Consider the following 20,642-nt stretch of genomic DNA (forward strand, 5'->3'; position numbering starts at 1 on the left):
AAATAGTCTTATCATTGAAGCAACACAACTCGCTCACTGTTGTTTCGCTAGTCTACATCGCCTCCCCATTCAGGTGCTATCGTAGTAATCGAGCTTTGAGCCACAAAATTTAACTTTTCGTGGCGCGCAGGTGTCGTACACTTTTGCTTACGATTCAGTTTCCTTCCACGATTGCCAACGTGTTCATTTCGGGGTCGTGTATGAGGTCTGCAAGTTACCTGGGAGAGTGTCGGATGAAGCCCATTGACCTATTGTCGCGAGTGAAATTATTATGGAATACTCAAAGTGCTGAAGTTCTGACCCGTATGAGTTGATTCCAGGTGTGAAAGTCGCGCGGAATGATCTATGAAGAGTTTGACCCCTCGTTGGACGAGGCGATCCAACTTGCGACACCTGAGTTCGGAAGTAATCTTAAACGGGTGAGTTGTTTCCAGACAAAGTTTGGCGAACCACATTGTTTGCACTCAGTGCGGATCACATGGCTGCACAATGGAAGATATGATGTGAAGCGTTCTCCGGAACATTACTATGTACTATGTAGCGGCAGTAGGAGAAAGTGAAAGTAAAATCTCCTCAGCGCTAAGAAAACCCGTTCCCACTAATGGTAGTGTTAGCCGTCTCCAGCAGCCTCTGATTCGCTTAAGAATGATAGACTTGTGCACGATTTAGTCAAAGTTGATAAGCGTTTTCAGCTATGGGACCATATCGAGTTAATTATGAGAATGAAGATACTACAAGCTCACAAAAGTAGTATTAGACGTGTTATCAAAAGCTAGAAGAGCCAGAGGCTTGATTAGTTTCTTACAGCTTGGTAAATATTAGGCGCGTCGATATATGTACGCAATATGTAGATATCATGCTGTTCACAATTCAAATCTCAGTTTCAGTTTCGTTTCGAGTTTCAATTTGAAGGTTACAACTTTCTGCTCAGATATGTACCACAGTAGCAAAAATGCATTTCGAAACGGAGTTTGGAATCTGAGTTTCATCAAGGTTAATCCGTTTTACGAATATCGTTTTGCGAATGCGAGCAATGATCATGTACGTAAATGTATTATTCCCAATTGTAAGCAGTTCAGTACAAAAATGAAACTGAAATTTCTAGGTTGCTTGTCGAACATTATGAGTAAAGAGTGAAGACCTCATTGTCATTACTAGATACCGGATCATGTGCAACATAAAAATACTGAAATACGTGTACGCGTTAATCCGCAAGTGCAATATCACAACCAACAACCAGAAGCTCGCCGGCATGAAAGGTTTTGCGTATTTCTTATCGGAATATATTGATGTACGACAGCTACATCTATATCTATTACGAACTACATGGATTCGGTATGTCACACTATTTACTTTAGTGTGATATTAACATTCTGTATCTCGAATTACAGTAAATTTACAAAAAACTGAAAATTTTGACCCACTATAATCTTGTTCAGCGGGAAACCGCTGGACGTTTCAGGTATGAGAGGTTTTGTGTATTTCTTATATAAAATCCTTTGAGTGTGCATTTGTCCCATTACTACGTAGCAAGTAATATATTCATTCATTATGTGAAAATATTCACTTTATGGTGATATTGACATTCATTGTCTTGAATTTGCAAAGAAGTGTCAACTTTGACCTATTATTACTTTATTAATAATAGTGCGATTTCCTCAAAACTTGGTTATGTTATAAACTACATTATTACAATTTCGTTAATGTGGTTTTGCAATAATTTACCGAAAAATATAATTATATTATATATAATACTATTACTACCTTTATTTGAAACGGCATCGGTATGGAGGGTATTTCGGAGCCCAGGCACCATATAGTGGCAGCCTCCTGGTTTTTTTTTCAGATTTTTCAGTTGGGTAGTTTCTGAGTATGGGTCTGTTAATGAAATGAACATTTTCAACCCCCCGCATTGCCCACCTTTCCAACGCATGACAAAACTAAGACCGACTTCGGAAAGTACTAATCGAGACCTTCATTTGATACTCCGCATGACTTCGCTTTATACGATTTTGTTTTACACAAAACCTTAAAAATGGTAAAAGTTCCATCAATACCGTTCTCCAGCATATGATTTACGTTACTACCATGAGCTATTTTGTTATTCTAGCATTGACTAAAGCGAAGTTTCAATCAATTCCTTAAAATTTAGTACATATATTATTATTGACTATCGGCAGGGGGGAATTGTGATGCTTGATACTGTTAGAGGCAGTTTCGTAAGCTTAAGTTTTCCCTTGCATAGTTTCTGAAAATGGGCGCTTGAGTTTTAACTGTCCTTCTTTACCCCTCACTCCCTTCTTCTTCCTCTTCTGTCTTTGTCCCGTGCAGAAGCGGGGTCGGCTTATCTTGATCGGTTGTGCCACTGTGTCAAAGAGCTGATATGGATGCAGCCCCGAAACTTTCAAGTCACCGTTTAGGGTGTCAAGCACTGTTCCTTGGTTCGGCTCATCGACTTCGATGGTCAGACCAATCTTGGCAAGTGAGTTGTTAGCGCGAATTACGTGATCATACCATCGAAGCCGCCTCTCTCGTAACCACAAATCAATGGCGAATATCCTCTTTGCGGATATAATTATGACGTGCTGCGCCAGTGGTTCAATGTAACATCTTCGTCTCCATTACCATGAGTGGCCGTTAATTGTCTTTTATAGTCGGCCAACAATCAGAACCATTGAAGGAAACAGGACGGAAGACACTGCAATAAATTTTCTGCTTAAAATATTTATTGATGCATCGATCACAAAGAACGCCTGTTCTGGAAAGCCACTTCGCGTAGGTTTCACTAATGCCTGAAGCATTTTCATAATGAAGTTCAATATTGGCTGATAGCATTGATCCGGGATATTTAAATTACTCAGTTCTGGGCAGGTCACCACACTGACAAACTGACAGTGATAGCACCTGTTTAGTTAGGATCGGCCTTCAAAAATTCAGTTTTATTTAGATTCAATCTTAGTCCGTGTTGTTTAATCATTCCATTTTTGAGCAAGTTGCTTGAGATCAGCTTTGCTATGAGATGGCAGGAAAATATCATTTGCATAAAGCAGCATATGGGGCTTTGGATGTCGAATGTCCGTTCTGATAGATCTCAATATTAGCAGAAAAATGTTTAAAGTTTATCCCAAGACTCGTCGAAATTTCAGAAATTCTTCCAGCACCCAGACACCCCAACCTATATACCATTTTGAAGCTCAGACCCTCTACCACAGTAGTGATCACAAATTAAGCTCCTTTTTGCGAAATTCTCAATATTAACTATAGCAAGAACAAAGAGGAGTGATGAGAGGGCCTGGATGAATGCCGACAAAGGCAAAAAGCGGTTTTGAAACACCCGCCACACTTCGCAATTTATCCCAGCGCACGAGTTTTTCTGGTACTAGGTGTCGTCGTAGAACATATCAGATAAATTCGTGTGGCACATAATCAAAAGCCTTCTCTACCTCCAGAAATGCAATGTAAAGGGAGCGATACTTCTCTCGGTCTTTCTTCATGAGCAATCGCGCAGCGAGGATTACGTGCATAGTTCCAAAACTCCTGACAAACCCAGCTTAATTCATAGTTATTTGAACGATGTCGCGAATACGGTTGTCAAAAATGTGTTTAAAAATCTTCATGACATGGGAAAATAGCCGAATGGGACGATAATTTGAACACTCTGCTGGATTAGCTTCCCGTTTCGATATTAGAACGGTGGTGGTGAATAACCTGACAGTAGAAATCACTGGGCCACAGTGTTGGGTCCGAGCGTTTCGCTTTCCAGAGCCCAGATGCGATATCATCAGGTCCGGTTGCTTTTTCCGATTTTATTCCTTTTATTGCTTCCTCGACTTTGATGGCGCTAATAGATGATATTGCTTCAACCGCCGGCAGTGCTGTGTGTGGAAGTAGAGAATGAAGAAATTGTTCCGTTGAAATCTACTTGAAATATTCTAGCTTTATATCCGTTGCGGCTCGTCGATCAGTAAGCAGTATTCTTGTCATTAACGCACCAGAAGTGTTCGATATCTTGTGTTCATTAGTGTCGGTTTTGACAAGTCTACTCAAATCTCTCTTGCAAGAGTGCAATTAGTGGCCGATGTTGAAGAACGATAGTCTCATATTCTTAGTACTAATTAAGACCATTCAATTGTTATCCCACATGACTATATTTAGTGCATAGCATATATGAGAGTCGATCTTAAACTCACCATAACATGATGGCATTCATCGCCTGCATGAAGGGTGTACAGTTTCGCCATCTCCACGAAATTTCGTATCAAATAGAGTAACTATTTTCAAATAAATTCCGTGTGACAAACAACCAGGAAAATATGTGACATCGATACCGTCCACATCACAGCAGCAGTACACGTCTGGTGTTTAGAAAGGCGATCAATACTATGCGGAAGTGACACCTCATACAAGAAACATGGGTTGTTGGTGGGCAAGCCTGGTGCCTAAACTTCCGTCATGGCTACCTATTGAATGCCAATGGAATTGCTAAGCCCCACTCTTACGTAGTGGTTTCAAAAGACTTCCAGACTATCTCAGCTAACAGTCTAAGTGATGGCGGCACCACAATGCCCAAACTAAGCCTAAAAAGTCAACAGGGAATTATGAAGATAATGAGATTCTTTGGTGCTTCGCTTATCTGGAAATCTGGAAATTATCACTGCTATTCGATCTGCCAACATGTGGTGTGGTATTAACGCTCAACAAATATGGTGTCCGGATGGTTTTGGTTCAAATCTCACTGGTGGCAAAGAGGTTTGTATACTGACTGTATGTCTGATACTGGTCGACTCATGTGAATGAGTTTCTAAGTCAAATCAGGCATCGTGTATTGCACAGGTGCCATAACAGTCCAGCCACAAACGAAACATCGAACCACACATTTTGCACTGATTGCTATATTGTTCCTTACTGAGGCAGGCCTAGACCGGGTACCGGTTGTTGCGCCGTTGATGATGATCATTCGATGTTTGGACATAGTGATCCGTATGTGCCACTGGACGTTTTTCAGATCCGCCATCGTCCACGGTAATATTCGGAATGCATAAGCCACTGAAGAGATAACAAACATGTTCAATGCGCTTATTTTATTCCTCCCCGAGATATGCGGTTTGTACTTTTTATTATATTAGCTGGAGAAGTTCTAACATCAATGCGAGAGGATCGGGACTAATAGACTATCTGATAGAAACAAAAGTGCAACTTCTCAATTTGGGTAATAACTTAGGTAACTTGTGGTTAAGCGGGAGGTCATCGACAATCCATTAACACCCCCTAGGATTGGTTCCTGTAGAGTAGAGAGTATCACATGACATTACGCTCCCGGATCATAGGCGCATTAATTACATGATGGGCCTGGATTCATGTCCCAAATAGAATTGAGCGTCCGAGCTACAATCCCTGGGACGTGCGTCAAATCCATTACTGGAATTGAGAATGCAACCCAGCTGATCACAACTAGAATGAAGGAAGCTTTCAAAGACTCCATGGTGGAACTCGGATTTGATAAAACCGAGCGAAATGATAAAGGCTGCCCTCAACCGATTTCTAAAGATTGATTGGTACAAAGATGCTCAGAAAGCTGTCGAAAGAGGATAAGGTCGGATAAATAATCGTCATAGAGACGCTTTCACAAAGAGACTAATTTACTTTAGGCAGCCCCAAAGTTGAAGGAGAACCTTGTCGAAGAACGTAGCCAGCAGCTGTGTTATCTACCTTTACAGAATACGAGTAACACGGAAAAATGTGAACAAACGGGAAGGTATTTGCTGTAACTATACTTCCGAGGGACCATCCATAACTACAGCTAAAGGCCCATAGGTCAATGCAGCCCTCAAATGAGACACTGGACTTTTCCCTGCAAGATAGTACCTCTGGAATGTGAAAAGTGGGCATTTAGCTTGTTCATTACATTACAAGTCTGCGGGTCAAGTTGATATCATTCCCTTCCAAGGGAAATGGACGCCCTAGGTTAACATATTTGGAATATACGTTCACTGTGCATGCCTAACCATCTGCCTTATTTCTTTTCAATTAAAAAGCCTGGAAAAACTAGTAGAATGGTTCACTGTAGGCAGCATGCCTGCTAGGAAGGCAAATCCACGGAGGCAGCACTGCAAGGACTCATGCAAAAATGAATAGGTGATGTCCGAATATTGAAGATGCCTTTCATTATGCTTCATCCGCGGCAATTTGTGATGCTGCAAGACAGCCCGAAATAGATATGCTGTTAACCAGTTCAATCCTTAACTTGCTGGAATGAAAACAGTTCAACATGTTGGTTGGAAGGAAGTCTATTAAGCCAGAATGTTTTAGTAGTTGCTCACAGAAAGAGGTTTTCTTTTCGCCATTATCGTTCCTGGTAATGAACACCTTGCTATGGCTCCTGGAGGACACAAAGGTCTTTGTACAAACATCAGCGCGCAATCTAGCCGTACTAATTATCGACAAGTTTACGGACACAGTATATAACTGATGGAATTCAACTCTGCATGTAATCTTCAGTTGCTGCCTATATAACAGATTCACGGTAAATACGAGAAAGGCTGAGCGTTTACAAGGAATGCTAGATAGGACGACTACACGCTATCCAGAGAAGAGACTGTACTACTAACTGCAGCGTAAACAGTCGGCGAATCATATGATCATGCGTCCATTTGGGAATTTCTTGGCAAACATTTGGTGGTTGTGATGCGTGCGGATCATTATCAGATTTGTTTTTGAAAAGCCATAATACCAATAATAATCGTTAGTGCGAGAATCAATTGGAACTGGGCCATGAAATGTGTTAGAGCACTTCATTCAAGACCGACTGGTATATGACATCCAGTCACGATACAAATATTTCTGTCACCACTGAGATTAGAACCGTGACCTTCAGTATGACATTTTAGCGCTCTAACCACTGAGCCATTCGGCCACTTTTGAAATGATATATTCCATGGTAGTGGTCGATAAATGGCCACCATCCTTTCAAAATAATTTTCAGCAACGTGTCGATAATGGAAAACGGAATAAACCTACGAATGTTCTCGGAGAATCCGATTATGAAACAGGAGATACATACCACTCAACTGGCAGCAGAAGAATAACTGCGACAAAAGTTTCAGGGCCGCACCATTCGAATCTGTTCCGACAGTCAGGCAGCGTTAGGAAGTAACACCATATCAAGCCAACTAGTGTGCAGTGAGTGCAGCCGAATGAGCGCAACAATCCTAAGAGAAAGCTGACAGACTGGCTCGCCAAGAATCTGTATCCACAATTATGGGGCCGGAGCCGGTATCTAGCATCTAGGCTTCTACTGTCAAGTCTACTCTGAAGGGGAAATTATGGAGAAATTTGAATTCCCGCCAACAAGCAAAATTTTTTTTGGCATATCAGACTACTCATTTTAGTGGGTTATTGATGCTTAGTATTTTGGGTTGCAATAAATTTACACGGTAAAGATAATTTAAGCTGCTGTAATTTTGTTAGTAATAGCATGATTTTGATCGAACCTAGGATATACTTCCTTCATGCTATAATCTATATTGCTGCAATTCTAGGATAAGGGGGGTTTCAAGTCAATTTCCCCCAAAAATAGTAATATACTATTATTAACTTAATTTTAGCAGATATCGATATGGGGAGTGTTTTGGTACCGTATAGGGGCAGCTTCATGATTTTTTTCAGATTTTTCCTTTGGGTAGTTTTCGAGAATGGGTCCGTTACATAAATAATTAATTGCGACCCCCGCACTGCCCGCCTATATGAGGAACTACTGGCATCAAAATGTACTAATGGATACCTTGTATTTGATACCCAATATGACCGTATTCGGTGAAAAGAAATTACACACCCCTTTTGCATGCATGAGGAATAATAATAATAATAATCGTTGGCGCAACAATTCATATTGAATCAGGGCATTAGAGCACTTATTCAAGACCGTCACCGTACACTGTAGGAGACAATGTGGTCAGCATGGCCCACCCGAGACTATTACCCTGATTTGACTCAGATACCCATTCACAGCTGAATCGATTGGTATCCAACATCTAGTCACGATAACAAATCCATCTGCCACCTCTGAGATTTCAACTGCGACCTTCCGCTACGACATCCTAGTGCTCCAACCACTGGAGCCTTCCGGACCCCCCCCCCTTAATCTACGTAAACGTAACGTAAAAAGATGTAACTCAGAGCATATCTGGACGTTCACAGTTCCCACCTTTTCAGCAAATTCCATGTCAATCGGTATAGCGATTTCTGAGAAAACTGCGTGTGACAGACGGACAGATATTGAACTGATTTTAAGATTTTGTTTGCCAAAAACAATCAAACCAAACCTAATCACTGCTCGACTCACGTTATCAACTGATGAACCCAACATACAAACTTTTCACCACTTGGAACTTAAGGGGATCATTCCGTGTGAAGGTCGTTTTTTTCGCTTTTTAACGTGCAGATTTAATTACAGTCCGCAAACTAGGATAATTAAAAAATATTAAAAGGTAAATTTTTGGCGCCGTGTTAAACTTTTTTTTTGCGAATTTTGGCGGTTTTTAAAGGCTTCTTCAATGAATAAAAAAACTACCAAATGAATCGCAATTATCCTAGTTTGCGGACCGTAGAAATATGTTCTGAATTAGTCGACAAAATTTCAAAGAATTTCGTTTGATAGATTTTGGACTATGGTGGCAGCAAATTTTCAATATGCAGTTTCGAGAAAAACGTATTTAAAAAGTAGAATGTGATTTTCAGCCATAAATTCTTAACTGATCTTTAATCTGCTATACCTAGTCGATAAATCCTAGGTTTCTTCAAGTAACACATGTACAACATTGGCTTCCATTCTTGTCCTTTTAGCGAAGTCATTCGAACGTCATTTCGGCCGATAAATACGAGCTTTTTAACGGCGATCGACATAAATCTGGCATGTAAGTTCTTACGTGTTTAACACTATAATTTCCGAACGACTCCGAATATCAAAAAATTACTTTGCCCATATATTCTACACTATATCTGACCCCATTAATATTATTAAAGCAAACTACCGCCATTGTATCAAATACCAGTAGATCTCTCGAATACAGTTGAATTGAATTTTTGGAGATTGAAGCTCATCTATCACCATCAGTATCAGGGCTACTGCACAGCCTGCCTCGATGTGTTTTAAAGTATCATATGCTCATCATGTTCAGTTACCACGAACAAGGTAGTTATGACTTTTTTTTTAACACAATATAGGGGTCAATTTAACAATCTAACTCGAAACATCTCCTGGATTAAGACGAGCTTTGATGGTACTATTGTGGAACGTATAATTAGCAGAAGATGTAGAAGCTCCAAGCATCTATAGCTTCACGGTCAGCTATCCTGAACCATTGGTGGTATCACAATCTGGCAATTCAAAGATTGCCAGAAGGGACTGTGACACCATACCAACACACCAACATAACGCATCAGCATGAATCCTCCAGGTTAGAGGTATATGAAAGTTGAAAATCTGAAGCAGATTATTGGTATATGGTCTTACACTTAGTCTTTATACACCAATATGTAATATGTAATATCTAATATAAGTCATGCTCTCCAAAAAAGTTAATTTAAGTGGTACTGTATTGCATAACAAGTGTGGAATTCCAACAAATGCAATTAACACAATTCATGGCATTGTCTATGCTAATTTAAATCTCACGCCAAGTATCCCCAATGAACACATTTCAAGCAAGGCGATATTATCTTTCCCTCAAATTTAACAGCACAAGCTCAAATCATTGCAGCAATAATATTATGTTACCACAACGTGACAAAAAAAAATGTTTGCACATGTAAGGATTATGGAACTAAGCTTGATAAAGGAAAAAGGACCCTGTAAATGCACTACATTCTGGTGTAAAGTCATTTGTAGTCACACAGAATACGGTCGCCGTATCATCGCTCCATCAATTTAGAAATGGATTCTTGGAATACTAAGTTTGTACAAAGGATCGTTTTCCAAAAGGATTCCATTTCCAACTGCGATTAAGACTTTAACCTTCTGACGAAGAAATGTGCTCAAACTTTCATTACAAAGCCTGGGGTACTTGAGAGATCGCCGTTTTCACATGAAATGATTCTTAGCTATCGATTTCCGTAGTGACCACAAGATGACCCATCTGTCATTGGAATTATATCACAGCAAGTAATGAAGTGATACTTCTCGGAAACTTGTTGCACAATATAAATATGTTCGATGTTAACTCAGACGCAGGAAAGGTTATTATGCTGTCGATTGAGTTCCGTACGTAATAATTTTCCGCATGCAGTGTAGCTTCATTAGGTCATTTATTTTTTGAAGCCAGTATATACACAGACCAGATATGGGGTTAAAATTGCTACCAACAAATTTGATGACACATTTGTAACAAGGCGAAAGACTCTTAATCTCACTTTCATGAGTTTGGGCCCCACGTTGGGCGCCATTCTTTTCCTCACCGCCAAACGAAAAAGCACCACATTTCTTTGTTATCCTTACTGAGTTTGTTTGATTTTCCAGCACATTTTAATTAATTAAAATAATCATTTTACATTATTTGAAATTACGAATTTGTCAAACTTGTTTAACTTTTGCTATTTATAAATATCAGAGATTTACCAACGTGGGGGTGAGTCAATCAATGAGAAACTGCAAGAATGGATGCACGCCCACTAAACTGGAAGACACATTCATACGAGATGGACAGAACAGAATGTAAGTGATATCAATGATTTCAGAGCACATCTATCAAAAAAGATTGTAACTACTTTTACTTTCAGCCAACTCAAAAACATTGAAATTGCCGATGCACTTGTCTCCAGAATGAATGAAATTATCCCTAACTTGAAGGAGAGACATCTGCGCATTTCTGCCGATTGGTATAACATAACTTTGAAAGGAACATATCAAATGTTTAATACTAGTCAAATGAAATTACTTCCTGTTATATCAACAGGTGATTTTGTGTAAGTATAACATTGAATTAACTTGACTCGAATTACAGGTATTACACGCATATCCATCTTTACTTAGGATCTCTATAGAAGATACAGTCGCTCATGGTGTAGTCGGATTTACAACAGCAGGAGAAGCATTGCAGGCAACGAACTTTGATATTGAATATGATGCTGAAAATGTATCTGTAGAGGTTAGTCATTCATTCATTATTGACCAATGAGAAAGTGAAGGAAATTTTGCATTGTTTAGGTAGAATACTTTAACAATTTGAAAAATGCCAAAGAACGTAATTGCATCAAGGATCAAGAAATTGGTAAGTCTCTATTATATGGATATCTGTTTTGCTAAATTTCTTATATCAAATATCAGACTGTATTGCTGAATATTCGGGTTCGATTCTATGTAAATAAAGACATGCAATCATCATCATCAACGGCGCAACAATCGGTATCCGGTCTAGGCCTGCCTTCATAAGGAATTCCATATCCCTAAAAGCTGCCTGGCGTCCTGACCTACACTATTGCTCCATCTCAGGCAGGGTCTGCCTCGTCTTCTTTTTCTACCATAGATATTGCCCTTATAGAATTTCCGGCTGGATCAGGAATTATGAAATAGTATCCCCCTCAATTGGGAAAGCTATGTGCTGTAGATAAAATATGCGAGGACAGAGGGAATATTAGACATTATTGAATGCATTCTTTGGTCAAATTGACCTCGGAAATTACGGGCGAAATACCGCCCATTTCGCTCAACCGCGGACACTACAATATATTAGGTTGCTGCACATGAAATAACCAATTTGGTACTAAAATTTGAGACGACTCTAAAGCTTACAAAAATTTATTTAATTAATCAAAGTAGGTGCTAGTCGATTCAAAACACTTCTCCCAGTGAGATACAAGAGCATGTATGCCAGTTTCGTAGAAGTACAATTTTCGGCTGTTGATAAACTCGTCGAAGGCAATTTTGATGGCCTCTTCATTCCTAAATTGTTTTTCCGCCAAAAAATGATCCAAAATGCTTAAAAAAGTGGGTAGGTCCGGTGAATATGATGGGTGAGGCAGAGTCTCATACTGCAATTCATTGAACTTTTGAACCGTTTTTCTGGAAACATGAGGTCGTGCATTGTCGTGAACGAGTATCATACCATCTCTTCTGACTAATCTCGGCCGTTGAACACTCAATTTTTGGTCCATTTCCACGAGTTGGGCACAGTGTTTCGGTGCATTTATCGTTTCTCCAGGTGCCAAAAAAGAATAGTAGATAACTCCAACTGTAGACCACCAAATAGTCACCATTAGCTTCTTCAGATGGAGGCTCGGTTTCGGCGTATGCTTCGGCGGTTCATCAGCAACTAGCCTATGTGCTGATCGGCGGCAATTGTAGTATAATATCCACTTTTCATCACATGTCACTATTCTGTGCAAACAGGGCTCTTTTCCATCCTTTTTTCCTTTTTATTCACTGTTATCACAACGATGGTCAAAACTGAAATGACTCTATCGTCAGCACCCCATCGAGAGTGGTTTAGAAAAAGATCGAAACTTGATGCTTGTGGCCTCGTCTTCCCAGTTGCACTCGAGACTGCTCGAGATTTTCAAATACTTCATCATTGCACACATTTTTGTATTGAGTCGCAAGTCCTGCATTACCAAGAATTAGATTCCTACCGAAAATGGTGTAAATCAAAAATTGTTCTGAGGGTAATCATAGTAAGCCAAGGTCATTTTCCGTGTGGTCGAGTTAGTTGAATTACCAGAATTCTGGTAGAAGAGCCAACACACCTACTGTGATCGTTCCTGCCAAGGTACTGTCGAGCATACCTTTCTAAGCGGACTCGAGAAAAGTAACCTCAAACGCTGAAGTAAGCACAAGCGGTACAATCAAGTCCAATCAACATTTTAGCCCCAATCCCCGAAAGTCTATATGAGCAAATTCAATGGTAGAAAAGAGAACTCAGCAGTAAATGAATTGAAATCGTGCACAAGGACGACAAGTAACCGCGAAGGATATCGAATTTGTGAATTCGGTTGAAACCAGAATGTTTCGAGTTGAAGATAATAAGTCACAATGAAGATAATAATTAGGCCTTAAATATATTTTCAATAAAAGGACAACGATTATATCGTTGAATTTGCCTCCGTAAACACAAAGTTTCACAAATATCCACAAACACCGCAGTATCTTATAAGCTAGAACTAGGGCAAAATTAATTATGTCACATTTCTATGTGAAATTTATACACTTAGGACTTTCTAATTCTAATCAAGATACAATGGTCCTTTTCATCTATTCATGTACATTTGGTTAAATATATATTCAAATTCAATTAATCCGTTTCTTATTACATTTTCAGGAAACACAATTGCCAAACATATCCGAAATGACTTATATCTGAAACTTGAAGAATCCTTGCGCAAGAACTTGAACGAAGTTCTAATGGATTACAATCTGATGGAAATTTTTAATGATAATGCTGAGATCTCAAACAAATACAGGTTCTCATAATTGAATTTATCTGAGCAGTAAGATAAAATTATATTTATTCACAGGAACATGGTAGGTAGCAGCGAACGGGTAACGAATACCTTCGTAGACAAAGTCCTCGCCGAAGTAAACAAACGTAATCGGATATCCATCAATTTGCCAAGCATATCTGAATCAGGTTTGAACTTTACATCGCAATTATACAAAGATTTTGAACTGCTTCTCATCAAGCCCATTTTGAATTTCATGAATGCAAAGTAAGATTTTATGCATGCATGGCTTCCATCTCCATAGAAACCAATGAAAAGTGATTAGACCAATTCTGCACTTGGTTGAATTTATATTTAAATCATGCGTTTTATAAATTAAGTAATAATAAATTTTGCATTGATCAGCAAAGGGTATTCTTTTACTTGTATAGGTAGAATCTTGGGATGATTGGTTTAGGTTGATGTTTCCAGTTTTTTTAATCAAATCCACTCTGATCCTTTCAGGAATTATTTTTTTAGAAATGTAATCAGAATCTCATTTTATACTTTTCTACCCTTCGAATTTCAAGACAAGCGTTAAATACATAAGGGTAATTTCTTTTTGTTTCTTTTAATCCACCCCAGCAAATAGCTGTTAATATAAGAGGGTAGGTTAAAAACTTATAAAGTGCGAACAAAAACATAGCAAAACAAGCAAAAAGTAAATTATAAACTTATTTTCCCACAATGTCATCGTTAAAGCTAACATATATATCCGAACGTATGGTAAATTTTTTCGTTCCGTCACTGAAATATTCCTCCCCTACTTGCCTCAGCGTCCAAAGCACAGCATATCTACATAATAGGCAGTCACAGTCAAAGGCACTGTACATCTAATAGGTAGTACCCACACTCAATGGACTGGACTTGCGAATGTATTGGGGAAGCTTATCCGTACACATCATAAGCACTAAACCACATGCAGGTAATGCTAGATATTGAGGCCCTATAATGTGTATGGATAAGTTTTCCTAATACATTTGCAAATTCGATCCATTGAGTGTGAATATTTCCTGTTAGATATACTGGGGTCAAAGGTACGGACCTGTAAATGTATTTCTCAAGCCTATTTATACACATCGTAGTCTCTAAAGAAAGCCAACGCATGATCCCCCCCCCCCCCCTCGATAAGGCACAGATGAAAATAATAACTGAACTGCCGCGGTCACCTATACGATCAAACTTAGAGTCTTTATATGTGGTAATGTAGTGGTGCACCAATCACCACGTTTATAGGTAGTGTGATATCGCAACGCTTTTTGCCAAAAAATATCACAAACATTACTTTTCATTACCCTAGCGGTTCATGTAATGTTACATCACCAGCATCACATATTACACCCAGCAGCCGATATTATCACAGATTTCTTATCACATTCATAGCCAGGCCGCGCCAGGCAGGTATCAATGAAGAATAAAGGTTCAAGGGACGAAAGGAACCAAAAATCCTATATACTGTAGTATGATATTTTCACATGCGAACGAACATTACTTATCACTTAGAAGTGTATGTATTTTCTATTTCGAAATTATGAAGAATCGCCATAGTTAAAAGCTACCCATTAAAAGCTACCCACAAAACTGACATTAGTTTTTCACGTCAAGCCAAGAGGACAGGAATCATACTTACTGATTCACAACCGGTACTCGAGACTAGACAACCGCCATAGTCACTTGTACAAAAAGAGTGGTGATATTTGGTCATGCTCTGTAGTATGATACCACCTCGGCATGGACATGACTTGTCACAAGAGTAACGTCACCGTCACTTCCCCAGTATGTGGGAATTTTATGATGTTGTAATGATGTGATATTTGGTGAGGTATGGTAGCCGTTCTAAAAAATCGGCCACATAAACTCTGTAACTACTTCAAAATATGGTCAAAGAAAATTTCATGTGGATGGTTGTGCCTTGGTTGCTAGGTTGTTCACAACGCTTTAGCCGACTCTACTTGCTCTGGGGCTCCATAGGACGGACACAGATTTTATTGTCTCCCAAATCTTCGACAATTTTGCGATGATTATGGTTGTAGCAGGCTTCATTACTTCGCACTTTACAAGAATGTGCGCATTACTTTTTTACTTTCTGTCTGTCTTTCTGCCCAGATTGGCCTCCATTTTCCATATGCTGCTTAAATATAGCTTCCCAGTCCAGAAGTAGCTGATCTATGACCGGTGTAGGAACGAGCAGATGTCATCAATATAATCCAGGTATTCTGGAAAGATTTCATGGGTCGTTGAATTTTCCACGTCCTCTGGAGAAGATATCTGAAATTTTACTTCGATGCAACACATGACTTCAGTGTAAAATGAAACCTTTTTAAAATGGTTTTATCGTCTGCCTGCCCTTTTTTCTGGAAATCAAAACCTTTAAAAACATTGTTATATGCAGTGGTAGAACCACGCCAAACTCCTTGTCAATATACCACTTCACCATGAGAATTGAATGCTAGCTGCCTCTGCACTCGTATATCCGTTGCACCTTCTTCGTTCGTTACATTTTCGCTGCCTATATTGAATGTGCCCCACAATAAAGTTGAATTCGATCTGCAAAATCTTTCTTTCTTTTGATTCTAGCGCAGGGTAATAATTTCGGGCGAGCGCAATGCTGACCACATTGCCTCCTAGTGTACCGTTACGGTCTTGAATGAAGTGCTCTAACACACTTCAAGGCCCTGATCCAATATGGATTGTTGCACCAACGATTATTATTATTATTATTCTAGCGCAGTGAAGGAAGATATGCTCGGGTTTTTACGGCATACCGTTTCAGACGGGACAGTTACTAACTAAGAACTAGCAATTTTTAACCTATGCAAGTATCTGTCAAGTCTCCATTCCCCGTGAATCATTAATAATAATAATCGTTGGCACAACAATCTATATTGGATCAGGGCCTTGAAGTGTGTTTGAGGATGTGGTCAGCATTGCGCTCGGCCGAAATTATTACCCTGATTTGATTCAGGTACTCATTCACAGCTGAGTCGATCGATATCCGACGTCAAATCACGATATAAATCCTACTGCTACCAGTGATATTTGAACCGCGACCTTTCGTACAACAGCCTTGTGCTCTAACTTTCCGTGAATCATTACGTGATTATAACTTTTCTCTCCTTGTTGTCTCTGCGTCCAGACAGCGATGGGCGATTCTTCCCTTTTGAGTCACGCGCTCTCTGACTTCAGACGACTCGTTGCGGGACTTCATGATTATCACGGGCTCAGTTTCATCATTAAGGAGCATGAGTTTATTCTTTTTCAATCAACGCGGAGATTGTTTCAAATGAATACAATTCAACATCCACAAGTAACCAATAATTACTGTAACATCTTTGATGTTAACCACAACCGCAACAGCGTTTAAGCTTTTCTGAAATGCTTCAGCTTTCTCCAACGTTTCCAAAGACATTTGCATTCCTACTCACCTCTTCTACGTCATGTGCCCCTGGAGCGATCTAGCAAACTCAATAATCGATTTGTCGCCTCTCCCTCCATGTATGACCTATTTACTGCCTTTTGATGAACATGTCCACGGATAACTAGTCTGCCCGCCGACGAAATGTTCTATGATTGTATCATTGTATCCCCGCAGACAAGTGTCGATGGATTTAAAAAGCAGCGAGCAAGCAGATGTCGTCAACATAGTGGAAGTGTTTGAAGAATAACAGCATGAACAACGTCATCGATAACAAGAAGAAATAATATCGGTGACAAGATGTAACCTTGGCGGACTCTGCTTTAGACCTGAGATATTACCTTGATGCAGCATGTAACCTTGTGCGCCATCATATTAGTTTCTCCGGAATGCCTCTGCTTCCAAAAACACCCCCTATTCACGCGCTCAAAAGCTATCTCGAAATTAATGAAGAGCACGGAAAATAAAAAGGAGCACACTGTTCCTAAATGATCCGCAGGGTGTTAATGTGATTAGTGTAGGATATTTCAGAGCGGAGACCAGCCTGCTCTCTGCCGATCGGACCTCTGTTTCTTAATGGATTCCAGACTTATTTTAACAATTATCTTTGCTAAGGCAGAGGTTGTGCAAATACACGTTCATTGCCGCACTCCAGACTGTGTCACTTTCTTAGAGTCTTAACGATCTTCCTCTTCTTGTACTCTCTGGGAAAGATGTTGGATTCCAAGAATTTTCGCACGAGTGGAAGTATCAGATCTTTAGAAACAGTAAGGGCAACGATGAATAGCTCAACAGGAGAAATTGTCAAGCCCAGAGCCTTTAACCCGGTTCTGCTTCTTGACTAGAGTAAAAACCAATTTCCTTCTTGTATCGGTGTCGCAGCTCGAGAACATTACACTCGCCATCACTCGCAGCGAATAATAGAGCCTTGGTTTTTATGATTTCGCATTCGTCTTATGACGCTCATTCAATACGACTTGTCGACGACCTGCGTTGCACCGCAGAAAACAGCATTTTTGTTGGCGGCCCGATGACATTAATATTTTTAGGTTTATCATTCAAGGTATTTGCCGTCCGATCAGAAAAATATTTCCCCCGTTGTTGAGGGGTAGCTGGATCATATGAGCAGCCAATGTTGAACTTAAGGGATCGCAGCGCTCCAGCCCTGAGAGAAGCAGCGGGCGCAACAGGCAAATGCCCATATTTTGTTACGCACACCCTCAAAAAGCAGCTCCTACGTTTCGTGCATGATCGAAATACGGTCAGTCTGATTGCTCATACATTGTGGGTCAGTTGAAACCCAAGTCTGTGCTCAAACAATGTGCCACCAATGACTGGGCAGTGAAAGCAACAGAAATCCACAATGTTCCCAATTGTTCTTAACCTAACACAATCTCAACAATGGAAGCAATCTGTGGATAATGACTCGCTGCAACATTTTTTCCAGAGTATTTGATAGACATATAGGAAAATCGCTTTAAGTAACATTACTTACTGCGCGACGCAACGAAGATTTCATCCGCCAGCTATGCATGAACAGTTCCACAGATATGTTTGGCTTTGATACAGCAGCCGACTTGAAGGATTCCCTAGGTATACCATCGAGGTCCCGGGTTTTGTTGCCTTGAATCCTATTTCAAATATCCAGCACCCGTTGCACTTCCCAAAGGTTTATATCGACCTCTGCACAAAGTTGTCTAAAACAATCATTCTTGCTTTGTAGTATAGATAGCTCGAGGTATCTGAGAACTTGCATCATCTCCTACCTATTTCTCACTGAAACGCACGTTTAGCATGGTGGAAAAAGACTGCATAAAAGAGGAGCAAATCGAGTTTCTATGCGGCGTGGAATGGCATTGCAAATACGCGGGTTAGGTAGCTAACGACGCTTAGATGGTATTCTTGTACATGCTTCAGCATACCATACATCACATACACGACACTAACGTCAGCGGGAATGCACGAAGTGACTGAAGATCATCGAACATGCAATGTTTTTCTTTTCCCGTGCAAATTCAAGCAATGAGCCGGGAGACTCACTTTATGTAGTATTTTTGGCAATTGAAGTTCCATCTATTCTGAAGTATCGTCTCTATGCAGTATAGGAGAATATTCCAGTTCAAAACACTGTACTAAGACGGTACAGATTTTTACATCTTTATTAATCTGGATGGGAATCTCAACCCTTGATCTCGGCGGATCTTTTTAAGGTTCTGTTTGTAGAATGAAACATCGTACAAAAATCTACCACTGTAACGAAATATATGTATGTACACTAAGAAAACAAGAAGATCTCTTCTGTTAATGCTTTTCTCCAATTAATATGGACGCAGTACAAATACAAAAAAAATGACCTTCATGTACTGATGCGTGTCTTCCAAAGGTTTTTCGATAGTTACTCTTTTAGATTTGAACATTTCTGAAACCCAATACCCGAAGAACTGACTGACTGTTATTTCCATTTGGGAACGTGTTCGACTCGATTTTCAATTACAGTTCATCAGGTTTCACAGTGGTTACAACCTGAAGGCGGAAGATAGGATTGGGTAGTAAAATTATAGAGAGCATTTTTAGGGTTAAGATTACTTTATCGGTTATCGGTCTCCTCCTACCTTGAAGCTGTTCAATTTTATTAATAATCATTTCATTCATAAGTGTTTTCATTTGTGATAGTCAGTGCACCGTAAAACTGCGTGAAATCCTTACTTAGTCTTGTCCAATAAGTCCCTTTGTATCTTTTTATATCTTTTTACTCACTCTCTAGGATTTGTAGCCCAAACTGGAAAGCTAGCGCACTTACAAACGCTCTGCAGACGGCGAAACTTTTCAAAAATTATTAACAAGCAAAATGGATACGTAACGCTTTTTGGAGAAATTGAATTGGGCAAATGCTTGGTATGAACGATTCCTTCACGCAAAAACGGGCACTTTTATCTATGACTAAATCGATTTACTGAACCAGGTGACATATGAATATTGGAGCTTTTGGATACTGCATGGCTTTCTTAAAGCGGAGGCTACGAATAACCGAATGAGGCTAAGACTGACAACTACCACAAGTAACTTTTTGCGTGCCGAACTCATTTTTAACGATGCCCATTTGCGAGTGCTCACGTTTGGGTATTGAATCCTAAAAATATTATGTTATTATTGCGAATTCAATAAGGACGAATTTCTTACAGAAATTTAGAACTCGACGTCTCCGGGATGGGAATATTCAATTGGATCGAAGAGCAAATTCGAGCGGTGTTAAATAATGCATTTAAGACTGATGTAACGCGGAATCTTGGTGATGTATGGCTTGCAGTATCTTCTGTTTCTATGTTTTCTAAATCTTTACTGATTGTTCCTACTTTCTTTTGCAGAAACTTCGAAAGAGTTTCCAACAATTCGTACAAGGAAGTCCAAAAAAACGTCAATAAATAGTTCAAATATTGCCATTTTCTACTTTTTTGAGAAAAAATTGTTTTTGTTTTTAATAAAATAGTTAATTGTTTATTTCGAGCGTTTTGGTTATGGTAAAAAACTCAAGCAATTTTATTTAAAACCCCAGCATTCATATGGATAGAAAGGGGTGAATATCTGGATATGAAAAGAGATCTCCCCTCCCTCTTCGGTAAAGTTACCGAATCATGTTTGGAAATATGGGAATACTGTTAGTCCTATATACTAAAAAGGCCTGTTAAAGATATGAACAATTTTTAAATTCTACGAATTACTATAAAAAATAATTAAAAAAAATCAATTGTCAATGCTGCAG

The 20,642-nt window shown here is 39.5% G+C and overlaps 1 protein-coding gene across 1 annotated transcript; it reads left to right on the forward strand.

Annotated features, from left to right (window-relative positions):
- On the forward strand, positions 1–20,380 carry LOC119657978. The gene is made up of 11 exons (XM_038065191.1): positions 1–419; positions 10,605–10,708; positions 10,774–10,959; positions 11,027–11,141; positions 11,201–11,264; positions 13,308–13,449; positions 13,504–13,616; positions 19,647–19,777; positions 19,845–20,002; positions 20,065–20,176; positions 20,248–20,380. The coding sequence occupies exons 1-11, from the start codon at positions 339–341 to the stop codon at positions 20,302–20,304; spliced, it is 1,263 nt and encodes a 420-aa protein (XP_037921119.1). The 5' UTR covers positions 1–338; the 3' UTR covers positions 20,305–20,380.
- Positions 20,381–20,642: the final 262 nt, after the last annotated feature.

This window comes from Hermetia illucens, chromosome 5, assembly GCF_905115235.1.
Source record: "Hermetia illucens chromosome 5, iHerIll2.2.curated.20191125, whole genome shotgun sequence".
NCBI classification, from domain to species: Eukaryota; Metazoa; Arthropoda; class Insecta; order Diptera; family Stratiomyidae; genus Hermetia; species Hermetia illucens.